This window comes from Acinonyx jubatus, chromosome A1 (assembly GCF_027475565.1).
Source record: "Acinonyx jubatus isolate Ajub_Pintada_27869175 chromosome A1, VMU_Ajub_asm_v1.0, whole genome shotgun sequence".
Taxonomy (NCBI): Eukaryota; Metazoa; Chordata; class Mammalia; order Carnivora; family Felidae; genus Acinonyx; species Acinonyx jubatus.
Window position 1 is genome coordinate 110171524 of NC_069380.1, and position 23222 is coordinate 110194745.

Genomic DNA, 23222 nt, shown 5'->3' on the forward strand with positions numbered 1-23222 from the left:
GATATGTTTTAAAGAAAGTTGTAGCATCAGCATATTTCACTTCAATATGCAGATGGTTAACACTAGTTCAAAAATTTTTATTTTATTTTTTAGAATAACTATGTTTTTTAAGTAAACTCTGTCCCTATCGTCGGGCTCAAACTCAAGACCCCAAGATCAAGAATTGTATACCAAGCCAGTCAAGCACCCCCCAAATTTATTTATTTATTTATTTATTAAAAAAAAATTTTTTTAACGTTTATTTATTTTTGAGACGGAGACAGAGCGTGAATGGGGGAGGGGCAGAGAGAGAGGGAGACACAGAATCAGAAGCAGGCTCCATGCTCTGAGCCATCAGCCCAGAGCCCGACGCGGGGCTTGAACTCACGGACCGCGAGATCGTGACCTGGGCTGAAGTCGGACGTCTAACCGACTGAGCCACCCAGGCGCCCCGTCCCCCCAAATTAAAAAAAAAAACAAACTATAGGTAAACTGTAGTAAAATGTACAGATCATAAGTGTGCTCTTTGATGAGTTTTGACAAATATATATAAGCTGTGAAACCCAAACCTCTATGCATATACAACCTCAGAACTTCCCCCCAGTTAATGCCTGTTCTCATCCCCACAGGCAACCACTTTTTACATTTTTTTCCAACATATATTTGTTGTATTTTTAGAATTTCAGATAAATGAAACCGTACTTTCTCAACATTTTTGTGTCAAGTTATCTTTTACTCGGCCTTTTTTTTAGCTTCAGAAAATGTTTTTTTAATAGTAGGAAAGCTCTCTTTATAGAGAGGGGACTTTCGAAAGTGAATGCCCGTGGAGTATAGGCAAGGGCCTTTGTTTTATGAGGTTCTGGTCGCCGCCTCTTCCCTTCCCCCTTGTTCTTTCTCAGCTTCTACCCTTACTGGCTTGATAGCTCTAGGTGCTGGGTTGTCCATTCTTCATTGGCTTGTTTCCGTCATATGGTGGGTGGTCCTTGGCCTCATTCGGCATGTTTTTGGGATTCTTCCACGTTGTTGCATTACCAGTAGTTCTTCCCTTATTGTTAATATTCTTTTGTATAAATCTACCCGTTCGTTCAGTTCATTTCTCTTGACATCTGGGCTGTTCCTTGTTTTTCTGCTGCTTCAGCCATCCCACAGGGAACAATATAATTGGGATACAGAACAGTTCCATCATGCCCCAAAACTCCCTTGTCCTATACCTACAAAAGTAACTGAAAAGTTAACTCTCCTCCTGTTTTATAACTCCCGTCAACCACTGATGTGTTTTTATAAGAATATTTGTAAATATAGGTCATACATTATGCAGTTGACTCTTTTCACTCAGCGTAATGATTTTCAGATCCACTGAAGTTGTTGCACAATTCATCTCTTTTTATTGCCCAGAGATATTTATTGTGTGGATGTACCACGGTTTGTGTATCTTCATCTGTTGAAGGATGTTTGTGTTGTTTCCAGTTTTAGACAAAAATGAATAGAGCTGCTGTTAAATGTTTGAATACGGGTTGTATGTGAAAATTTTTCTAGAATAGATAACCAGGAATGGGATTGCTGGGTCATATGGTTAGTGTATCAGTATGGTTTTCTTTGTGTTTATTGTATTCATGGTTCACTGAACTTGTAGAATCTGTAAATTTATGTTTTTCAGATGCAATTTGGGACAAATTTGGGAAATTCTTGACCTTTGTATCTTAATTTTTTTTTTCCAGAGCTATTTTTCTTCTCTCTTTGGGATTGCAGTTATGTGTATGTTCAGCCCTTTAGTACCATCTCCCATGTCTTTGATCCTTTGTTCACTTTTGTTTTTCAACCTTTTTTTCTCCTCTATAATTAATACTGGGTCATTTCTTTAACTGTCTTCAAGTTCACGGATTTCTTTTTGCCCTCATTTATTTGCTGTTAAGTCTATCCAGTGAATTTTTAATTCAGATTTTTTTTTTTAGTTCTAGAATTTCTAGTTGGCTCTCTCTTATATTTTCTTCTTGTTTCTCTCATAAGATTTCCTGCCATTCATTATGAGCATTTAAAAATTTTTCCTTGATCACAGTTACAGCAGTTGCTTTAAAAATCTTGGACTATTAGGGCATCTGGGTGGCTCAGTAGGTTGGGCTTCTGACTGTTAGTTTCAGCTCAGGATGTGATCTCACATTTTGTAGGATCAGGCCCTATGCCGGGCTCTGCGCTGACAGCACAGAGCATGCTTGGATTCTCTTTCTCCCTCTTTGCCTTTCTCCCACGGGTGCATGTGTATGCTTGCTTGCTCTCTCTCTCTCTCTCAAAAATAAGTAAATAAATAATAAAAATCTTTGACTATTAATCATAACATCTTGGTCACCTTGTCAGTTTCTGTTGATTATCTTTTTATTTTGTTTTATATATTTCTATTTTTATCTAATAATTTTGATTTGTATACTGCCCTTTATGAATAATCCATTGTAGGTCTGAATTCTCATATTTTCCTTAAGACTTTTGTTTTAATAAGACATTAACTTGGTTGGACCCTTATTTTAAACTCAGTCCTTCTTTTAATGGGCAACATCTGAAATCTGTTAATTTCTTTTATTTTTTTAGTAAAAATAATTTTAACATTCATTTTTGAGAGACTGAGAGAAACAGCGTGAGCGGGGGAAGGGGCAAAGAGAGAGGGAGACACAGAATCTGAAGCAGGCTTCAGGCTCTGAGCTGTCAGCACAGAGCCTGACGAGGGGCTCAAACTCTGGGACCAGGACTTCATGACCTGAGCTGAAGTCACATGCTTAACCAGCTGAGCCACCCAGGCACCCCTGTGTTAATTTCTTTTAGCCATACCTAGGTTGCTTGGATTCTGTCCCATGCATGCATAGTTTAGGGTCCACATGTTTCTGCTTGTTTTCTGGTCCTCAGCTAGTATATTATTCCAAATGTCAAAAATTCCAGTTTCTATTCAAGTTTGACTTGTCCCCCTTGGCTTCCCAAGGCTTTTCCCCAAACAGAAAGTTTAAAGTAAATAAATTGAATCCTGTAATTGCAACCACTGCTAGTGTATTATTCCAAATGTCAAAAATTCCAGTTTCTGCTTGTTTTTAGTCATACTCTTGTGCCTTCAGGTAGGTTTTTTGTGTTTTTTTTTTCTCCCAATATTTTGCCCAGAGTTTATAGTTGCTATCTGCAAGAGGGTTGGTCCAATAAGAGCTTTTCCTACATTGAGGGATATTGTGTGTTTTTTATATAAGTAATAAGGATATTCCCCCCACCCCCACGCCCCCATAATCCCTTGTCTGTACTTCTCTTATCTCTTTGGTAAAAATTGCATCACATGCTTATGCCTAAATCATTTGTAAGCAAGCAGAATGACTAATGATTCCTAAAGTTTTGCCCTGGCACCCTTGAGGTTCTCAGAGACTTTAAGGGGTTCATGAGATCAAAAGTATTTGTGTAATAACCTTACTACGTGATTTGCCTTTTTACTTTCATTCTGTGGAGTGTGGAGTGTATACTGTAGTTTTCTGAAGGCATCATGGCATGTTCTATTGCACCAGATGGGATGCAGAAGATATGAGACTCCAACTATCTTCTGTTACGAGATGCCCCTAAATTTTAATATGTAATTGCTTTTAAGTTATTTTTAAACAAGTTCGTAAGTATTCACAAACTTTCTCAGTTTCTAATACATTGAGTATTGATAGAGATGACCTGTGTAAAGTATAGTTCTCTGGGTCTCATCCTCATTAATTTTTACAAAGGAGGCCTTAAGCACAGAAAGTGAATGGGATTGATTCACCTAAAAGTGAGAATTAGGCTCATCTCTGGTTTGATATATGTGATCATATGTTGGGTGGATAGGTGAACAAATTTGGAGTTCTGTTAAAAAGGAAGAGGGTTGGGGCACTTGGGTGACTCAATTGGTTAAGCATCCGACTTCAGCTCAGGTCATGATCTCACAGTTTGTGAGTTCAAGCCCCACATCAGGCTCTGTGCTGACAGCTCAGAGCCTGAAGCCTGCTTCAGATTCTGTTGTCATCTCTCTCTGCCCCTCCCCTGCTTCCACACCATCCCTCCCTCCCTCCCTCTTTCCCTTTGTTTCTCAAATATAAATAAACATGAAAAAAAAAAAAAGGAAGAGGGTTAATTGCTGCTGGGCAGGTATCCCATATACTGTGTTTAGCATATTATATTCACTTCATGGAATAAAGTATGTGTAGCTGAGTTAGGTAGTCAGGATACCTCAGTCTAAAGTAAAAGTTTTAGTACATTTTAATTTTAAATTTAATTTATATTGGTATTGACTTCATTAATTTTTCTTAAGAGACTTTTGGGTTTGGTGTTGGATTCTAGTTATTTTGACATTAGATCCAAATAATTTCTTTAATTCAGTCATTGAAGAGTACACTTTTTTTTTTTTTTTTTTTTTTTTTTTTGCTGAGAGAGCAAGGGAGAGACAGAGTGCAAGCAGGGGAGGGGCAGAGAGAGATAGGGAGGCATGGAATCTGAAGCAGGCTCCAGGCTCTTAGCTGTCAGCACAAAGCCCAGTGCGGGGCTTGAACCCATAAACCGTGAAATCATGACCTGAGCCGAAGTCAGACACTTAACTGACTGAGCCACCCAGGCAGGTGTCCTGAGGAGTATGTTTAAGTTTTAGGTAATAGTATTAATTAGCATTGATATATATTTAGATACTAAGTATTCTGTGTATTTTAAACTCAGATTTTATATGAAGCCTTAGAATATCTCCTGCTGCCAAAATGAGTTTTTCATGGTTTGAGAATTTACCCCATTCCCTTCTCTAATTACTAGAGGTTCTCCATCATTAAATCAATTTTCGGTCTGAGTATTTTGTAATAGAACATTTTGGCATTTTATACCCTCCGTTATCACTCACCCTGAGGCTCTTTGGGAAACATATTTAAGAGAGACCCAGTTCACTGCTTTTTAACCAGTGCATTTCAAACTTTAATAGTAATGTGTAATCAGTCACCTAAGTATCTTGTTAAAATGCAAAATCTGAATCAGTAGTTTGGAGTAGGATCTGGCCTGCCTTTCTTTCCTTTCCTTTTCTTTTCTCTTTTCTTTCCTCTTTTCTCTTTTCTTTTCTTCTCTTTTCATTTCTTTATCTCTTTTTCTTTCTCTCTCTCTTTCTCTTTTTTTTCTGAGATTCTGCATTTCTGACAACATCCCATGTGATGTTGCTTCTGGTCCTCGGACAAAACTGAGTAGCAAGGCTCTAATAACCTATAGGAGAAGGAGAAAGATCTGAAGAATCCTGTTACTGTAGGCTGAATGTACCTGCCTTTTCTTGTTTTACCCCATAAATAGGTTAAGTATAGGTTAATGAATCTGAGATGGGGTTTCTGCTGTTATAATCCATATTCACAAGAAAGGAGGCAAAACAAGAACATATTTGGAATATTCATCAATGAGTTAATAGCAGTAGCTTTTGATCTGGCCATTAAATTTCCTTAGTGTTTTATTTCAGTATTGTAATTGGTAGATGTTTGGTCATTGTAAGTTGTGTTTATTCTTTACTCTGCATTTAACTTATTTCTGTGTCAGATGAAGTGAACAATTTAAATGCAGTATGTTGTTTTACATTTTTTGTTTGTTTACTTGCAGGCATTGATCAATATGACAGAGATAGCATCATAAATGACTTCAAGAATGGGACCTGCAAACTTCTGGTAGCCACTTCTGTTGCTGCCCGAGGTTTAGATGTGAAACATCTGATTCTTGTAGTAAATTACAGCTGCCCCAACCATTATGAGGATTATGTGCACAGAGCGGGAAGGACTGGAAGAGCAGGCAATAAAGTAAAAAGAACTTTTTAAAGTTGATTTCCATTGTATTAATAAAATACAGGTTTTTTGTTTGTTTGTTTGTTTAGGGTTATAAGGAGTAGATAATAGGAGTTAACATAAACATTTTGAAAATCTTCAATCATTAGAGTATGGGGATTAGTTGATGTTCATCATTTCTATACAGAGTATTATTAAAGTTACTGATAATTAGCTGTTCTCTTTAGGCAGATAGTGTTATTTATGTCTTTTAGTTTTTTTTTTTTCCCTTGCTTAAAAATTTCTGTATACGTTTTTACATGCATGTATATAGTTTGAGATTTTTCATTGCTATTTTTAAAATGTGGGATTATAAAATGTACTCCTACCAAAATTGTTACCCTTTTTCTCATTATTCCCCTGTCCTGCTTCATACACTATGTATATTTCTTGGTTTTTTAACTCACTTATAGTCTGGTAACTATATAGGTCTAACTCATTCTTTTTGAAGGCAGCAAGCAGAATATTCTGTTGTTGGAAACCTTGATGGTGATTGGGGCGCCTGGGTGGCTCGTTCGGTTGGTTGTCTGACTTTGGCTCAGGTCATGATCTCACTGTTCCTGAGTTTGGGCCTCATGTTGGGCTCTGTGCTAACAGCTCAGAGCCTGGAGCCTCTTTCAGATTCTGTGTCTTTCTCTCTCTGTCTCTGCCCCACTGCCACTCGTGCTCTTTCCTCCCTCTCAAAAATAAATAAACGTTAAAAAAAAGAAAAAGAAAAAGAAACACTGATGATGGTATGATGATCTATTTGATTTTCCATTCCTGGACATTTCTACATACTGAGGCAATAATAATAATAATAATAATAATCATAATAATAATGTATTTATGGAGTACTTATTGAATGCCAGGCACTATTTTCATTGCTTTACATAAATCATCTCACTTCATCCTCACAATTTCCCTTTGAGGTGAGTAATACCATTTAATAGATAAGAAAAGTTAAGGTACATGGAAGTTAACTTACTTGCCCAGCTTACACAGCTAATACATAGTGATGGCTTTTATTGATTTAACCTGAGTTATTCTGTGGTTATGGGAAACTTTGTGTAAAATTATGTGCACGTACAAACCTTAAAATAATGTGATACTATTCTTAGCACATGGACAGCACAAAAGCAGGCCATGGGTCATGTGGTGACTAGATATTCCTGAAATACAGTGTTAAACCATGTTTTACAATTCATAACAGTTTTCTGGTAGGGACACAGTGTATGTGAAGACAGTCTGATTGTGGTCTGCCATTCTACTCCCAACTCTCTTGCCTGAACCAAAAAGCTGCTAGGGAAATGTGAAATCTTAGGCTTTAGAAAACCCCAGGGAGGCTATATAGCTGACTTCATTTTTGTATATAAAAACACATTACACATACACAAACAAATGTTTTTATATCTCTTACTGGTCTTAAAAAATATGCAGAGGGAGAAATATGTGGGAAGCTGTGTCCTAGCAAGTGAATACAAGTTAGTTGGGGTAGAGAGGTGCAGTAGGTAGTGTAGGAAGGGAATGCAAGCGAAAGGGGGAAAAATAATGTATTATATTAAAATTAATGTGTATGACAATGCAATTACACGTTTATATAAAATTGAATTTCTGTTTATGCATCAAGAAATGAGTTTCTGGTATGCTTATTTTTATTTTTAATTTTTTAAAAAAAAATTTATTAATTTGTGAGAGAGAGGGTGACGGAACATGAGCAGGGGAGGAACAGAGAGAGAGGGAGACACAGAATCTGAAGCAGGCTCCAGGCTCTGAGCTGTCAGCACAGATCCCGACTTGTGACTTGAGCTCATGAACTGTAAAATTATGATTTGAGCTAAAGTTGGACGCTTAACTGACTGAGCCACCCAGGAGCCCCTAATTTTTTTTTTAGATGTTTATTTATTTTTGAGAGAGAGAGTGTGTGTGAGGGGAGGAGGGGCAGAGAGAGACACACAGAATCTGAAGCAGGATGCAGGCTCTGAGCTGTTAACACAGAGCCCCACAGGAGCTCGAACTCATGGACTGAGGGATCATGACCTGAGCTGAAGTCGGACTCTTAACCGACTGAGCTACCCTGGTGCCCCATGAAGTCACTCTTAAGAAGATCTATTATTAGATGATTCTACTTTTATGTTGTGATCTGAGTAAGAGTCATCTTGTTAGTGTCTAATAGTTCTCTTTTTTTTCATCATTCATTAGGGTTATGCGTATACTTTTATCACAGAAGATCAAGCTCGCTATGCTGGTGACATAATTAAAGCTCTTGAATTGTCAGGAACTGCGGTGCCTTCTGATCTGGAGAAACTTTGGAGTGATTTCAAAGATCAGCAGAAAGCTGTGAGTTTTTTCCAATTCCCATTATCTTTATGCAGGTCATTATTGTGTTGTAAACCTTGAATATTTTATACTTGTAAACCTTGATAAGGTAACTTTATCTCTTTAGAGAGGGAAAAGGAATGACAACAAAATCCTCCCTTTTGCTTCAACTCCATGTTTTGTATCATACTGAAGAGTTCTTTTTTTGTTCTCATGCTAGATGAAATGTTTTTGATACATTGGTATGTGCTACCTTGAAAAATACTTAATTACTCCTAAATTCCTAAACATTAAAGTTTTTTTTTAGTATGAAATTAACTGTTTTGTTTTTCCTTGAAAGGAAGGGAAAATAATTAAAAAGAGTAGTGGGTTCTCTGGTAAGGGATTCAAGTTTGATGAAACAGAACAAGCTTTGGCCAATGAGAGGAAGAAGTTGCAAAAAGCAGCTCTCGGTTTGCAAGATTCAGATGATGAGGACGCTGCAGTCGATGTAAGTGCCATTTTTCTGAGCCCCCTTCTTGCTGATTGAAACATTGTTGCTTCCCCCCCACCCCAGGTTTATTTGTTGAGATAGCCAGTTGTTGGAAACCTTTCTGATATGTGCCCTTCCCAGCCTTTACTCTTTCTCTCCCTCTCTCCCTTTCTCCCTTTCTCTCCCTCCCTCCTTCTCTTTCTCCTTTTCTCCCTCTCTCTGTTCACATATGCCCTGCCCATATTATGTATATTCATAAAAATGAGGTCATACTGCTTTATAACCACCTTTACAACAACAGTCTTATGTTGAAATCTTCTCATTTTAGTAAATTCATTCTCATTATTCTTAATTTTGAATATGTGGGTTTCCGTATGTTCATATTTGGAATATACTTTACTGTCATAAACTGTACTTCACTGCTTGTCCTTATACATTTAATTTTGTACATTCTTTAGATTAAGTTTTGAGGTTGAATGTGTACATGGAATTGCTCTCCCAAAGGGTGTATCTAATTTGGTTCTGAAACATTTTCAGACTGTCCTCCTGCAAAGTGAATACCAGTTTGGCATTCGCTGTGGTGGTGTATAAGAGTGCCTGGCTCCCCACATCTTTAACAACATCAGTGCTAATATTTTTATTTTTAAAAATTTAATCATTATAGGTTATCCTTATTAACAATAGTTAGCAGGGTGCTTGGCTGGCTCATTTGGCAGAGAGTACATGACTCTTGATCTTGGGGTCATGAGTTCAGTCCCCACATTGGGTTTAGAAATTACTTTAAAAAAATAAAATAAAATAATACAGGGCGCCTGGGTGGCTCAGTCAGTTGAGCATCTGACTCTTGATTTCAGCCCAGGTCATGATCTCACAGTTCATAGGTTCGAGCCCTGTGTTGGGCTCTGTGCTGACAGGGTGGAACCTGCTTGGGATTCTGTCTCTCTCTGCCCCTCCCCTGCTCTCTCAAGCTCTCTCTGTCTCTGTCTCTCTCTTAAAATAAATAAAACTTAAAAAAATCAGTAATAGCATTTTTTGAGTATTACTAAGTGCTGTGCATGGTGTCAAGTGCTTTACAGGGATTGTTTCATTTACTTCACAGTAGCCAGACAAGGTAGATACTCAAGAATATTCCCATTTTATAATTGAGGAGACCCATTCCATTCTTATTTCAGAGACCATGGTCCTAGCTTATGTTATTATTTGTGACCCAGTGAGTAAAGAGGACCCTAAGGACTCAGCAAGGTCAGGATTTCACAGAGTATTGTTTGGAACCCAAATCCCAGGAGCTTGAGCTTTAGAAGAAGATGTTTTCATTATAAAGTGATTTTGGAAAATCTTAGTGTGTACCACTAAGTAGGATTAGCATATTGAAGTATGTGTAAAGTCCTCAAGTCAAGAAGCTTATTTAACTTCGTTTAACAAATCCTCCATGATATTTGATCTTTGATCTTAGAACTTTAAAAAAAAAATTTTTTTTTTTTAATGTTTATTTATTTTTGAGACAGAGAGAGACAGAGCATGAACGAGGGAGGGTCAGAGAGAGAGAGAGACACAGAATCTGAAACAGGCTGCAGGCTCTGAGCGGTCAGCACAGAGCCCGACGCGGGGCTCGAACTCACGGAGTGTGAGGTCGTGACCTGAGCCGAAGTCGGCCGCTTAACCGACTGAGCCACCCAGGCGCCCCAGAACTTTTTTTTTTTTTTTACTCTATTAAACCTTAGCTCAGTCAATTTCAGAAATCAGGAATTCATTTTTATCTTATCATTTGAGGAAGTGGAAGCCCAGAAAAAGGATTTGGCCCACAACCACATTGACTGTTAAGCACAGCCAGGACCAGACCCCAGATCTCTCATTAATCCTAGGCCATTTCTTTCTAGGATACCATACTGGCTTAAAACTTAATTAAATCAGTGTTTTAGTTACTTATTGGTTATGCTGTAGCAAGTTGATCCACAGCCTAGTAGTTTCAAACAACATTTATTCTCTCACATTTCCTTTGGGTTAGCAAATCAGGAGCAGTTACACTGGTAGTTTTGGCTTAGGGTCTCATTGCGATTGCAGTAATGCTATTATCCTGGGCTGTAGTCATTTGAAGGCTTGACTGACAGAGGACCATTTTCTTTCAGAAGGCAGAGTCACTGTGATGTTGGCAGGGTACCTCTGTTCTTTACTCTGCCTATGTGTCCTCACAATATGGCCCCTGGCTTCTCCCAAAGTGAGTGATCTGAGATGGCAAAGAGGAAGCCTTAGGGCCTTTTATGATTAATCTGTAAAGCTCTACTCTGGCACTACTACTTGTATTCTGTCTGTTGAAAATAAATTACTAAGTCCAGCCCACATTCAAGGAGAGCATCTCCTTTTGAAGGGGAAGAGTATTAAAGAATTTATGGACTTGTTTTATTATTATTTTTTTTAATGTTTATTTTTGAGAGCAAGAAAGACAAGGGTGTGAATAGGGGAGGGGCAGAGAGGGAGACACAGAATCTGAAGTGGGATCCAGGCCCTGAGCTGTCAACACAGAGCCCAACTCGGGGCTCGAACTCAAAGAACCGCAGGATCATGACCTGAAGAATTTATGGCCTTGTTTTAAACTCACCTCAGTTTTTTTATGATACTTTGAACATTTTTTTTTTTAATCTCATATGAAATATGTCGATTGATTCCTTGGTTAATTTTTATAAACAACTTAAAGTACTAAAGTGAATAAAAGCTAGCATCATACACAGTACTCGTTGATTTTGTGTGTTTTGGAATTTAATGCCATGTATCTTTTTTTTTAAGTTTATTTATTTATTTTGAGAGAGAGAGAGAGAGAGAATGAGTCCCAAGCAGGCTCTGCACTGTCAGCACAGAGCCTGATATGGAGCTCAAACTCATGAACTGTGAGATCATGATCTGAGCTAAAACCCAAGAGCTGGACGCTTAACCGACTGAGCCCCCCCCGGGCTCCCCATCCTATTTAATTTAAAAGTTTTATTCTTTTGGGGTGCCTAAGTGGCTCAGTTGGTTAAGCGTCCGACTTGCTCAGGTCATGATCTCACAGTTTGTGAGTTAAAGCCCTGTGTTGGGCTCTGTGTTGACGGTTTGGAGCCTGGAGCCTGTTTTAGATTCTGTGTCTCCCCCTGTCTCTGCCCCTCCCCAGCTCATACTCTTTCTCTCTCTCAAAAATAAACATTAAAAAAAAAAAAAAAAGATATTCACTTGAATATTAAGTTTATATTAGTTGATAACTAAAACTCCTTGTTAGATAACAAGTATTGTAAAAGGAAGTTAAGTTGATTGTTTTGATTTCAAAGAACTTTGTAAGTTAACCCAGTTAATTTTTAAAACCCTAAACAAGTTCTGCTCTCCATTTGAGTTTTACCAGAAAAGGCCTTATTAGCCTACCTTAAGTACATAAAGGGATTTACATCTCTGTAGTTGGCATAGTCAGTAGTCATTGTTGGGCAGAAGGCATTATTAAAAGGAAATGCAAATAGCTTATGAAGTAGATATGTCAAGCTTCAGTGTGACACAGTGGCAGTTGGACTCATGTGGCTCCTGGAGAGCTGAGGTGTTCACCCATTGTTCTTGCTTTGATAGGGAAACCAACCTTCCTTTTTTCCTGTTTTTTAGTTCAAAAGGAATAAAGCAATAAAACCTTCTTTTCTGATTCTTTTAACCAGAGGTTTTTTTGTTTTTCCTAAATGTTTACTTATTTTTGAAAGAGAGAGAGCGCACAAACGGGAGTAGAAAGAGAGGGAGACACAGAGTGCAAAGCATTCTCCAGGCTCTGAGCTGTCAGTGCAGAGCCTGACTTTGGGCTCGAACCCACAAGCCTTGAGATCATGACCTAAACCAAAGTCGGTTGCTCAACCAACTGAGACACCCAGGCATCCCTGTTAACCAGTTTTTAAGGCAGAACCATTTACATTTTAGAATTTGGGGAGGATTTTGGGAGCCCCACTGTAGGAACATGTACCATTCTCCCTGAGAACTATTAACTGTATTTTTAGTGGCCCACTGACCTGGAGTTACTGCCCTTTTTCCAACCTATCACTGCAATTTAATTTGGCCTCAAGGCCTGAGCCTTGAAGCATCTCAGCTGCATCCTGTTGGATGCTCTGTCTTGACACCACATGTTTCTCACTTGCTGAACTCGGATGTATTTTCTGGACCGCTTGGGAGTCTGCTTAACTGGTTCACATAGTGTTGTATTTCTGTTTTCTTTCCCTGCCCTCCCCTCTCCTCCCTTTCCCATGCTATTTTGTTTTTTTCCTGCCATAGATAACTGAATTTTTAAAATGAAATATGCTACTCTTAACAAATAGCTGATATATTTTCCTGTTGATTTGTGTGGTTGAATTAACATAAATACAACTGTCTTATTCTAGTCATTTGATGGAAATATTCTTTATTATTTTCTGTAGATATATCTGAATTTGCATTTTTAATCTAATTTTTATTAATCCCTTTTTTTCTTATTTAGATTGATGAACAAATTGAAAGTATGTTTAATTCAAAGAAGAGAGTAAAAGATATGGCTGCTCCTGGAACATCTAGTGTTCCTGCTCCAACTGCGGGAAATGCTGAGAAATTAGAAATAGCTAAGAGACTGGCTCTTAGAATCAATGCTCAGAAGAATTTGGGCATTGAGTCTCAGGTATTAAGTAATTTGTTCCGAGTTTTACTGAGTACTTTTTATGTCAGCACCAGTGAACAGATTGTCCTAGACATTGAGTTAGTGGGAATTTAACATTAATCTAAATATAGAATTATTTAAATATTGCATTTGGATGATTCTTCTAGTATGGTTAACTGAGGTCTTAATGCCTATTTTGAAAGCCCTAACTGAAGCATGTTAGCTGTAGATAGTTTTTCTAAAGTAATATTCCGATTGATCTTACCAAAATGTTACAGAAATAACTCACTTTTTATTTCTTGATCCACTTTTATTGAGTGGGGTGTTGGGCACACAAACAATTCCTTGGAAATATAAATACGTAGTTACATAACTCAATAACATGAGCTTAAAACTGGAAAATGTGTTAAATATTTCACATGCCATCTTTCTCTTGGGGGCTTTTTTATTAATTTTTAAAAATTATTAATTTTTAATTAAGAGTAAATTTTCATAGTATTCCCAAAGAATAGTCTGTTAATTATAAAACTGTTTTGAAGATTTTGAGGTTTTGGATCAGCAGGGCCCTCTGTCCAGCAGGTGGATCGGTTCAGGACTGTAGCACCCTGTAAGTTGGGAGGACCAAGCCAGAGGGAGGCTAGTGGATCAAGGCTTACAGCCTCAGGTTTCTGTATTTGTTTTGTTGAGCCAGTGAGTTACCATGAAATGTCTACTACACTGAAGCCTGTACTTCCTCTGAAAACAGGGGTTGTAGCACCTAATCTAATATCCTCTGGAATTCTTACTGCTAATAACTCGTTACTGCTGAAACCAAATAGCTACACCTTCTTACTGTTAGAAAAGTGTGAGGTATGAGTCATGTATTACCCACAGAATTCTGTCCACATTTACTATAGTAAAATTAGGTTCAAATTAAAAAGATTTAAGTGCAAAATAAAATTAAAAAGTAAGTCAATCACTTATTATAATTTATTGAATTTTGGGTTTGCTATGATGGCAGGAAGGAGCTCAGTGGTGGTAGTAGACAAAGATTCTAATTTAGAGGAATATCTTAGGAGCCACAAAATATGTAAATGATTTTAGAATATTGTACTATATTTGATATCAACAGTTACATAATTCTTTATGATCCAGTAGAATTTTTAATAAAGAGTTGAATGTTCTTTATTTTTTTTCATGAAAATAAGAGATATAGATATATTAAACTATTGGTTATAAATATGTGCTGTTAATTGCACATGAGTAGGACTCTGCATTAGAAACATGATTCTGGAGACACCTGTGTGGCTCAGTCGGTTAAGTGTCCGGCTCTTGATCTTGGGGTCATGAATTGAAGCCCTGTGTTGGACTCCTTGCTATGTGTAGAGCCTACTTAAAGAAAGAGAGAGAGAGAGAGAGGAAGGAAGGAAGGAAGGAAGGAAGGAAGGAAGGAAGAAAGGAGGGGAGAGAAGAAGGAAGGAAGGAAGGAAGAAAGAAAGTAGGGGAGAGAGGAAGGAAGGAAGAAAGGAAAAGAAAAAAGAGAACAGGAAAAGGAAAAGAAAGATTAGTTAGTGGCTTTTCAGAGAAAAATTTGTGGTAGGATCCCAGATCTTGTCTCTGCCCTCATTTGAGATTTGACTGTAGGTCTTCTTTTACTGCAGGATGTGATGCAACAGGCCACCAATGCAATTCTCAGAGGCGGCACCATCCTGGCTCCCACTGTGTCTGCAAAAACCATTGCAGAGCAACTTGCTGAAAAGATCAATGCTAAGCTCAATTATGTGCCTTTGGAGAAACAAGAAGAGGAGAGGCAAGATGGTGGACAGAATGAATCTTTTAAAAGATATGAAGAAGAATTAGAGATCAATGACTTCCCACAGGCAAGTAACAGTTTAAACATTGTTTATAAATTGCGGAGTAAAATTTCTTGCTTCTTAAGGAGCAAAAATACCTTGTTTAAAACCCTTGAACGTTTTAATAGCTACTTTACTTTTTTATCTTGATGAGGGAAGGAGACAACAGTAGAAATTTTATTTTTATGAACATATTCTAGGTACATTAGGATCTAAATGAATTGATGTGAAGGAGTTAATTATAATCTTAATATTATTTAGCCAACCTATTCTTTGTCAGTACACCAGGTTTTTATCCTGTTGTGATTTTTCCCCCCACCTTTTCTTTCTTAGACTGCTAGGTGGAAAGTTACCTCTAAGGAAGCTCTGCAGAGAATCAGTGAATATTCTGAAGCTGCAATTACAATCAGAGGAACATATTTCCCACCTGGCAAAGAACCTAAGGAAGGAGAGCGGAAAATTTACTTGGCAATTGAAAGTATGTATCTTTGGTTCTTGAAATTTCAGTCTTGAGTTAGGTCAGAGTGGATTATAGATGTAAGGGCACAGAGAGAATGTTAGGTCAGTTCTAAAGAAGATAAAAATAAGGAATACCTATAGAAAAAAATAATTTCAGGGCACCTGGGTGGCTCAGTCGGTTAAGCGTCTAGCTCTTCTTGATTTTGGTTGTAATTTCGTGGTTTGTGAGTTCAAGCCCAACATCCAGCTCTGTGCTAACCATGTGGAGCCTGCTCAGGATTCTCACTCTCCCCCCCCCCCCCCCCCCGCCCTTCAGCTTGTTTCTTTGTCTCTCTCTCTTTTTCTCCCCAAAATAAATTAATAAAAACATTAAAAAAAAAGAAAACATAGTTTCATATATCATTTAAGGTCTTTATTTAAAAATTCAGTACATAAAGGGGTGCCTGGGTGGCTTGTTAAGCCTCTGACTTTGGCTCAGTTCGGCTCAGGTCATGATCTCATGGATCGTGAGTTTGAGCCCCACATTGGGCTCTGCAATGACAGCATGGAGCCTGCTTCCAATCCTCTTGTTTTCCTCTCTCTGCCTCTTCTCTGCTCGTGCACATTCTATCTTTCTCAGAATAAATAAACATTAAAAAACAGTAAATACATTACATACAGAAAGGTGACTGATCTGTGTTTGGAGCTCTTTCATTTTTGACGGTTCGGTCAGATTTGAAAATCACTCTAAAAGAAAACAAATATTTTAAGGACTGCTCTGTTCATACTTCTAATAAAGTAGAACATTCCTGGGCAGAGTTTAGGTTAGAAAGTAAATCCATATATTAGTCTACTTAATGAATGTTTATTCAAGCAAATGTTCCCTCTGAAATTATGCCTGTAGAAGTTTTTGCATATCTTTAAAAAAATTAGAAGAGGACAGTTAATACCATAACACAAAGTATGTAAGTAATGCATTATCTCAGAGCAGTCGGATTTGCTTTTAAACTTTATTTCATACATTCATGAGTGAGTTCAAAATATAGTTTCCATTTTGATTTTTTCCTCTAATATATTACTCCACTGCATACTAGGACAACTTGTTTCCCTTCATTTATATTTAATCTGAACATCTTTGTGACAGACTTATAAGTATAGACAAGGCAGATCCACTTCATCTATTTAATGAACTAAATATTTGTTGAATACTATTGTTGGAGCTGTGGAGAGGTTTATTCCAGGTGTTGTGTAAGCTGAAAGTCTGTGTACCTTGTGCTTTACATGGCTTTGATGGCTGCAGAGGAGCCGCTCTCCCGCACGGTGTATAATCTCAGGCACCACCCTGGTACTTTGAGGCATGCATGTCCCTTCTGACAAAGAAGCCTTACCTCATCCCACTTCTCCCCTCTGTAGCTCTTTACCTGTTGTTTTTATTCACAGTACTCCTCACATGGAAATTGTCGTATGTTTTTACTTGTTTGTGTCTCCCCTACTAGAGTTCTGTGAATGTAATGACTTTGTCATCTGCTCTATTCTCAGAGCACATGGTAAACACTTAATAAATTTTCTGAGTTATGCATCTGATTAATCCCTATAGCCACTTGTCTTCATGGTACAAGTATTATTTGACAGGCTTATTCTCTATTTGATTTCTTTAAAGCTGTACTGTCTGGGGGTACCTGGGTGGCTCAGTCGGTTAAGGGTCTGACTTCGACTCAGGTCATGATCTCACGGTTCGTGGGTTCGAGCCCCGGATCGGGCTCTGTGCTGACAGCTCAGAGCCTGGAGCCTGTTTCAGATTTTGTGTCTCCATCTCTCTCTGCCCCTCCCCTGTTCACACTCTGTCTCTGTCTCAAAAATAAATAAACATTAAAAAAAAATTAAAAACAAAAAAAGCTGTACTGTCTGATAGAACTCTCTGTGATGAGTATGGAGTGCTTGAAATGTGGCCAGTGTGACTGAAATTTGTAAATTTTACTTAATTTTTATTAAAAACTTTTAAAGGAATTCATGTTTGATTTTTTTTTTTAATTTAGTTTTTTAGTAATCTCTATGCCCAGCATGAGCTCAAACTAATGACCCTGATATCAAGAGTCAGACGCTCTACCTACTGAGCCAGCCAGGTTTATATAAAATGTAAATAGCCACATACATGGCTGGTACGTACTGTAATGGATAGCTCAGCTCTCAAGTTTGTTGTTGGAAAGATCAATGGAAGGTATTTAGATCCACTGAAAGTATATTGTAAATAAGGTTTGTCACTAGTTTGTTCTTGTTATATTTTGCCATTTCTTTGGTTTTGTGAAGACTTTATAATTTTAGGTAAGTTCTTTACTGAATTTAATGTACAGATGATTTACTTATATATTAGGATTTGATTCTTTCCTGGCCGAAACAAAGAATTCTACAAATGTGACTGAAAGTTAATTAGTGCTGTGCCTGTTTAGTCACTTTCCTTTGAATTGGTGACCTCAGTTGTTTTTGGTGGCATCTTAGCATAAAGACCACAAGAACAGAAACACATGTGCAGTGTGTATCCCATCTACCCTAAGTAGAAATTGTTTCCTGGCCAGAGGTATGAGATGGGGTCAGAGTAAGTAAAAGCACTGAAAAGTGCTATTGCCACGATTCTGCTGATCTTTTTTTTTTTTTTTTTCCTTTAGTAAGGGATTGCCTGGTCCCTGTAAACTTTTGCTTAGTTTCCAAAGTTCTGATACAATTGATTTCAAGTTTTTTCAAGTTTATTCACGTTTTGTGGAAGGACAGGCTTTTGGAGTTCCAGCTTCTGCCATTTTCACTGCTGCACTCTCACTTTTGGACTTTTTTTTTTAATGTTTATTTATTTTTGAGGGCAGGGGAGTGGCAGAGAAAGAAGACAGGATCAGAAGTGGGCTCTGCACTGACAGTAGAAAGCCCGATGTGGAGCTAGAACTCAGGAACGCTGAGATTATGACCTGAGCCGAAGTTAGACACTTTAACCAACTGAGCCACCCAGGTGTCCCTCACATTCGGACTAAAAAAAAAATTTTTTTTTTTGAGTGTTTGTTTATTTTCGAGAGAGAGAAAGAGAAAGAGTGCAAGTGGGGGAGGAGCAAGAGAGAGGGAAACACAGAATCCTAACCAGGCTCCAGACTGCACACTCAGACCTGTCAGCACAGAGCTTGGCACAGGGCTCCAACCCACGAACCATGAGATCATGACCTGAGCCGAAGTCGGATGCTTAACTGACTGAGTCACCCAGGCGCCCCTCGGACTTGTTAAAGTTAATGATAAATTGTGGCAAAGGTGAAAAAATTGGATTTTTTTGTTTGTGATTGTGACTTCGATTAAGTCAGGTTTTAGATGGCATCCTTTTATGTATCCTGAAAGACTTTTGGTCTGCCAGTGACTGTGTGTTTGCAAATCATGTGACACTCTTCCTTATTTGTGTAGTAATATGGGGGTGCTGACATCTTTCTGCACTTGGAACTGGACGGGTCTCCTACCACAGTATTAATTAGGCCATACGGGATGGAGACACAGTGTCCTCCAGTGGAATCTGATGATAAAATTTTTGGTATACATGGAATTAGCCTTTTATTCTAAGCTTGAATATCATGGGTGTCATTTAAAGCAAAATCAATACTTTTAAATGCCTGCCTTATAAAGAGGTAAATCAGACATAGGACTGTTTTGAAAAAGGATCCTCTATGTAATTTTTTTTAATTAAAAGGTAATTATGTTTGTTTAGCATAATTTATATATCAAGATTCATTTCACATGTAACTTGATCAGAACATACCTTCTCTACTGCCAAGTGAAGTGAGAAGCCCACAGCTTCTTCTTGACTTTTCCATCCACCTAGAATGGTTCTAGGCATTTCCCCCCACTGTCATCTTATACTTAGGAAGTAACATCTAATTTTTATTATCTAACCTAGCTTCTTTTTCTCTGTAAAAAAGATAATCTTATCAAAAATGAATCTTTAGGATTCTAGAGCCATAGTGGTGTTAAGAGCTAGTTTTTGAAACTCCAGCCAAATCAACTGAACTCTAATAGGATGAAAACAGGTGTTGGAAGGAGCCTAGTGTCATCTGTTTCTAGTTCTGTAATTGGAGGGACCATACTGCCTGGCTCCTTGGGGGCTCTGTGTGGCTCAGCAGTTCCAGGCCTCCCACTAGGCAGTGGGACGGAGAACAGGAAGGACTTATGTGCCTAGCCATCCTGTATAATTTATAGCCTGTTTTGTGACCCTCTCTTTTTACTAGTGGAGAATCCCTTAAAAGCAGCCAGAGTTGTTTTAGGACCAATGAAAGGAAATGCCTCTTTTCCATGGCAGCTTATAAACATGTGTAACCTATTACCTAAAGAAGCTTTGTAAGTCAAAACTTTAAACTGGTCAAAATGGTCAGGCTCTAACAAAAGGAGGGAAATTACTCTTCTTGGATTTAGGTGATAGTGTCATTTCCTTCTTTTTAAAACAGCATAGACTATCAACAAGCTTCACACTAACCATGTCAAGTAGCATACATTCCTCCTGAATTTCATTTTATTGTAATTTTCAGTCTGGCTTCACTCTTGATTCTACCCTTTTGTTCACTTTCATCCACCTCTCTTCTTTTCAAGCACCCACAGCTTTAAAATGTGTGGTTGCTGGGACACCTGGGTGGCTCAGTTAGTTAAGTTTCCAACTCTTAACTTCGGCTCAGGTCATGATCTCACCGTTTGTGGTTTGAAGCCCCACATCGGGCTCTGCGCTAACAGCAGAGCCTGCCTGAGATTGTCCCTCTTTCTCTGCCCTTCCCCTGGTCACACTCTCTCTGTCTCTCAAAAACAAAACAAAAAAAAAAATTGTGGTTGCTGGCTGGTGAAGGTGTAGGATTTAGATGAGATATGTTGCTGTGACTTCACAGCCATACTCCTGGCTCTTTCCTTCGTGTTGTTAACCTGTTTCTTCTTGCTTCTCCTCTTCTTCTTTCTTCTCCTCTCTTCCTCCCCTTCCTTTTCTTCCTCAGCCGCCTGACCTCCTCCCTGTGCTCTCTCTGGGGTCAAAAAGGTCCTTCATGGAACACCTGGGTGGCTCAGTTGGTTAGCCATCTGAGCTCGACTGAGGTCATGATCTCACGGTTCATGAGTTTGAGCCCACATTGGGCTCTCTGCTTTCAGCATAAAGCCTGCTTCAGATGTTCTGTCTCCCTCTCTCTTTCTGCCCCCCCCCCCCCCCCGCCAACCTCTCTCCGCAAAATAAATAAACATTTAAAAAAAAAAAAGATCATTGCCATCTAATAAGGGAACTGTTTCCTCATTTGGTTTTCTTTTTTCTTTTTTAATGTTGATTTTGAAAGAGTGCGTGCGTGCACACATGTGAGCAGGCAAGGGGCACAGAGGAAGAGAGAATCCCAAGCAGATTCCACATTCGCCCTGGAGCCCAATGCAGAGCCCGATGTGGGGCTTGATCCCTCCACCATGAGATCACAACCTGAGCCCATATCAAGGGTTGGACGCTTAACCTATAGCATCCAGGCGCCCCAGAAAACTGTTTTTCTTACATAGAATGATAAACATATAGTCCTCTACATTGCAACCCTAGTTCTCCTTGTATTCTTTAATATTTCACTCCTAGTTCTTAATTTCTCGTCTATTTCTTTGGTCTAGCTCTTTTTTTTTTTATTAAAAATGTTTTTAATGTTTATTTTTGAGAAAGGGAGTGCTAGCAGGGAAGGGACAGAGAGAGGGGGAGACACAGAATCCAAAACAGGCTCCAGGCTCCAAACTGTCAGCATGGAGTCCGACGTGGGGCTTGAACTCACAAACCGTGAGATCATGACCTGAGCCTAAGTCAGATGCTTAACCCACTGAGCCACCAAGGTGCCCCTGGCCCAGCTCTTTCATTTTTATCGTTGTGCACTGTGCTACCTATCTAGATTTACTTGTTCCCTGGCATTGTCCCTTGGCTGCAGATCCCTTAATACTACCTTTGATGGCTCTCTCGTCTCTGTCTCTCCTTTACTTCTCATCCATATTTCCACTGGCCTTATTGACACTTGCAATAAGATGTCACATGAGCACCTCACCTACAGCAATCCTCAAAATTGAATTTCATCCAGTCACTGCTGATAATACCTGTTTTTCCTTGAATTCAGTATCTTGTTTACTATTTCGTACTTTATTTGCTCCTCAACTCTTAACCACTTAACTCTGCTTAGAGAAGTGAGGGAAAGGTTTTTGTAAGGAGTGATATTTAGAAGTCATTCTGATGAGAGTATTTCTGACCTTCTTGTTCTGTTGTACTGTCTCTACAAGTTTGTTTTTCTAATAGTCTACAAGTTCATGAAGAGCATGAATGAGTTCTTTATATAATGTATCTCTCACGCTATATCATACGTGGCAGTTGCTTAATATTTCTTGAAGTAACTATATGAATGAGTGTCTCCAGATTGCCTCATCCTCTTGGCTATGTTGCTGTGTTCTTTTACACTCTTTTCCAATTGTACTGTACTTCTTACTCTTCAGTAATTAAGCATGCCTTTCTTAATCTATATCATTGCCCATGTGATTCCCTTTGCAAAATAATCCATGTCATCACTTCTCCTTCAATGTGGCCAGTCCTCCGCCAAGGAATATAATAAGTGCCCATTAAGTGTTTGTTAAATAAATAAACCATGGAGATTTTGTTTCTCTGACTTTAAAAAAAAAACAAACATTTTTTTTTTTAATGTTTATTCATTTTTGAGAGACAGAGACAGAGCATGAGCGGGGAAGGGGTAGAGAGAGGGAAACACAGAATCTGAAGCAGGCTCCAGGCTCTGAGCTGTCAGCACAGAGCCCAGCACGGGGCTTGAACTCATGAACTGCGAGATCATGACCTGAGCTGAAGTTGGACGCTCAACAGACTGAGCCACCCAGGCACCTCTGACTTTAAAAAAAAAAAAAAAAAAAAAAGTTTGTCTCTTTTGGACAAACTGCTAATCATCTTTTCTTTGCCCTTTTTATTTTTATTTATGTATTATTAAAAAAATTTTTTTTGGTATTTATTTATTTTTGAAGGAGAGACAGAGCGTGAGGAGGGAGGGGCAGAGAAAGAGGGAGACACAGAATCCGAAGCCAGCTCCAGGCTCTGAGCTGTCAGCACAGAGCCTGACATGGGGCTCAAACCTGTAAACCATGAGATCATGACCTGAGCCGAAGTCGGAGGCTTAACCGACTGAGTCACCAGGCGCCCCTTCTCTGCTCTTTTTAATTATAGCAAGAACTCTTAACACTACTTGCAATGTGATCCCAGTGGTTACATTTGAAACTCTAAAAGTGATCTGAATAATAAGCAGCCATTGTATAAATTGGATGACCTTCCCCCAGGTATTGAAAGACTATCTTGGCAAGCAGTACAATGTTTCTGAAAGTCACTTACAGTATTTCCTACTGGATCTCCATGACATGGATAAACATCTAGTGTAATTCTAGTAACATGAATAATGTTTTCCACTTACTACCAGGTGCCAATGAACTGGCTGTGCAGAAAGCAAAGGCAGAAATCACCAGACTTATAAAAGAAGAACTGATCCGGCTGGTGAGTGAAAACCTCAAGGACTTGTTCAAATAAACATTTTATTGAACTATTATATGAATACAGAAAAAAAAGCACACAAATTATAAACATAAAGTTTGATGAATTTTCACAAAGGAAGCATATTGATACGATCACTATCCAGATCAAGAAACACAGTACAATGCCAACATTCCAGAAGCCCCCTGCATACTCCTCCTGTCACTATCCCTCTCCCCCAAAC

General features: G+C 38.5%; 1 protein-coding gene across 1 annotated transcript in view; it reads left to right on the forward strand.

Annotated features, from left to right (window-relative positions):
• DDX46 (DEAD-box helicase 46) overlaps positions 1-23222 on the forward strand; it is an 82963-nt gene that overhangs the window by 44005 nt on the left and 15736 nt on the right. Inside the window, exons 16-22 of the mRNA XM_027076659.2 lie at positions 5578-5771; positions 7977-8114; positions 8434-8583; positions 13034-13207; positions 14827-15045; positions 15352-15496; positions 22929-23002. Of these exons, the coding sequence (XP_026932460.1) occupies positions 5578-5771; positions 7977-8114; positions 8434-8583; positions 13034-13207; positions 14827-15045; positions 15352-15496; positions 22929-23002 (1094 nt within the window). The remainder of the gene's footprint in view (positions 1-5577; positions 5772-7976; positions 8115-8433; positions 8584-13033; positions 13208-14826; positions 15046-15351; positions 15497-22928; positions 23003-23222) is intronic.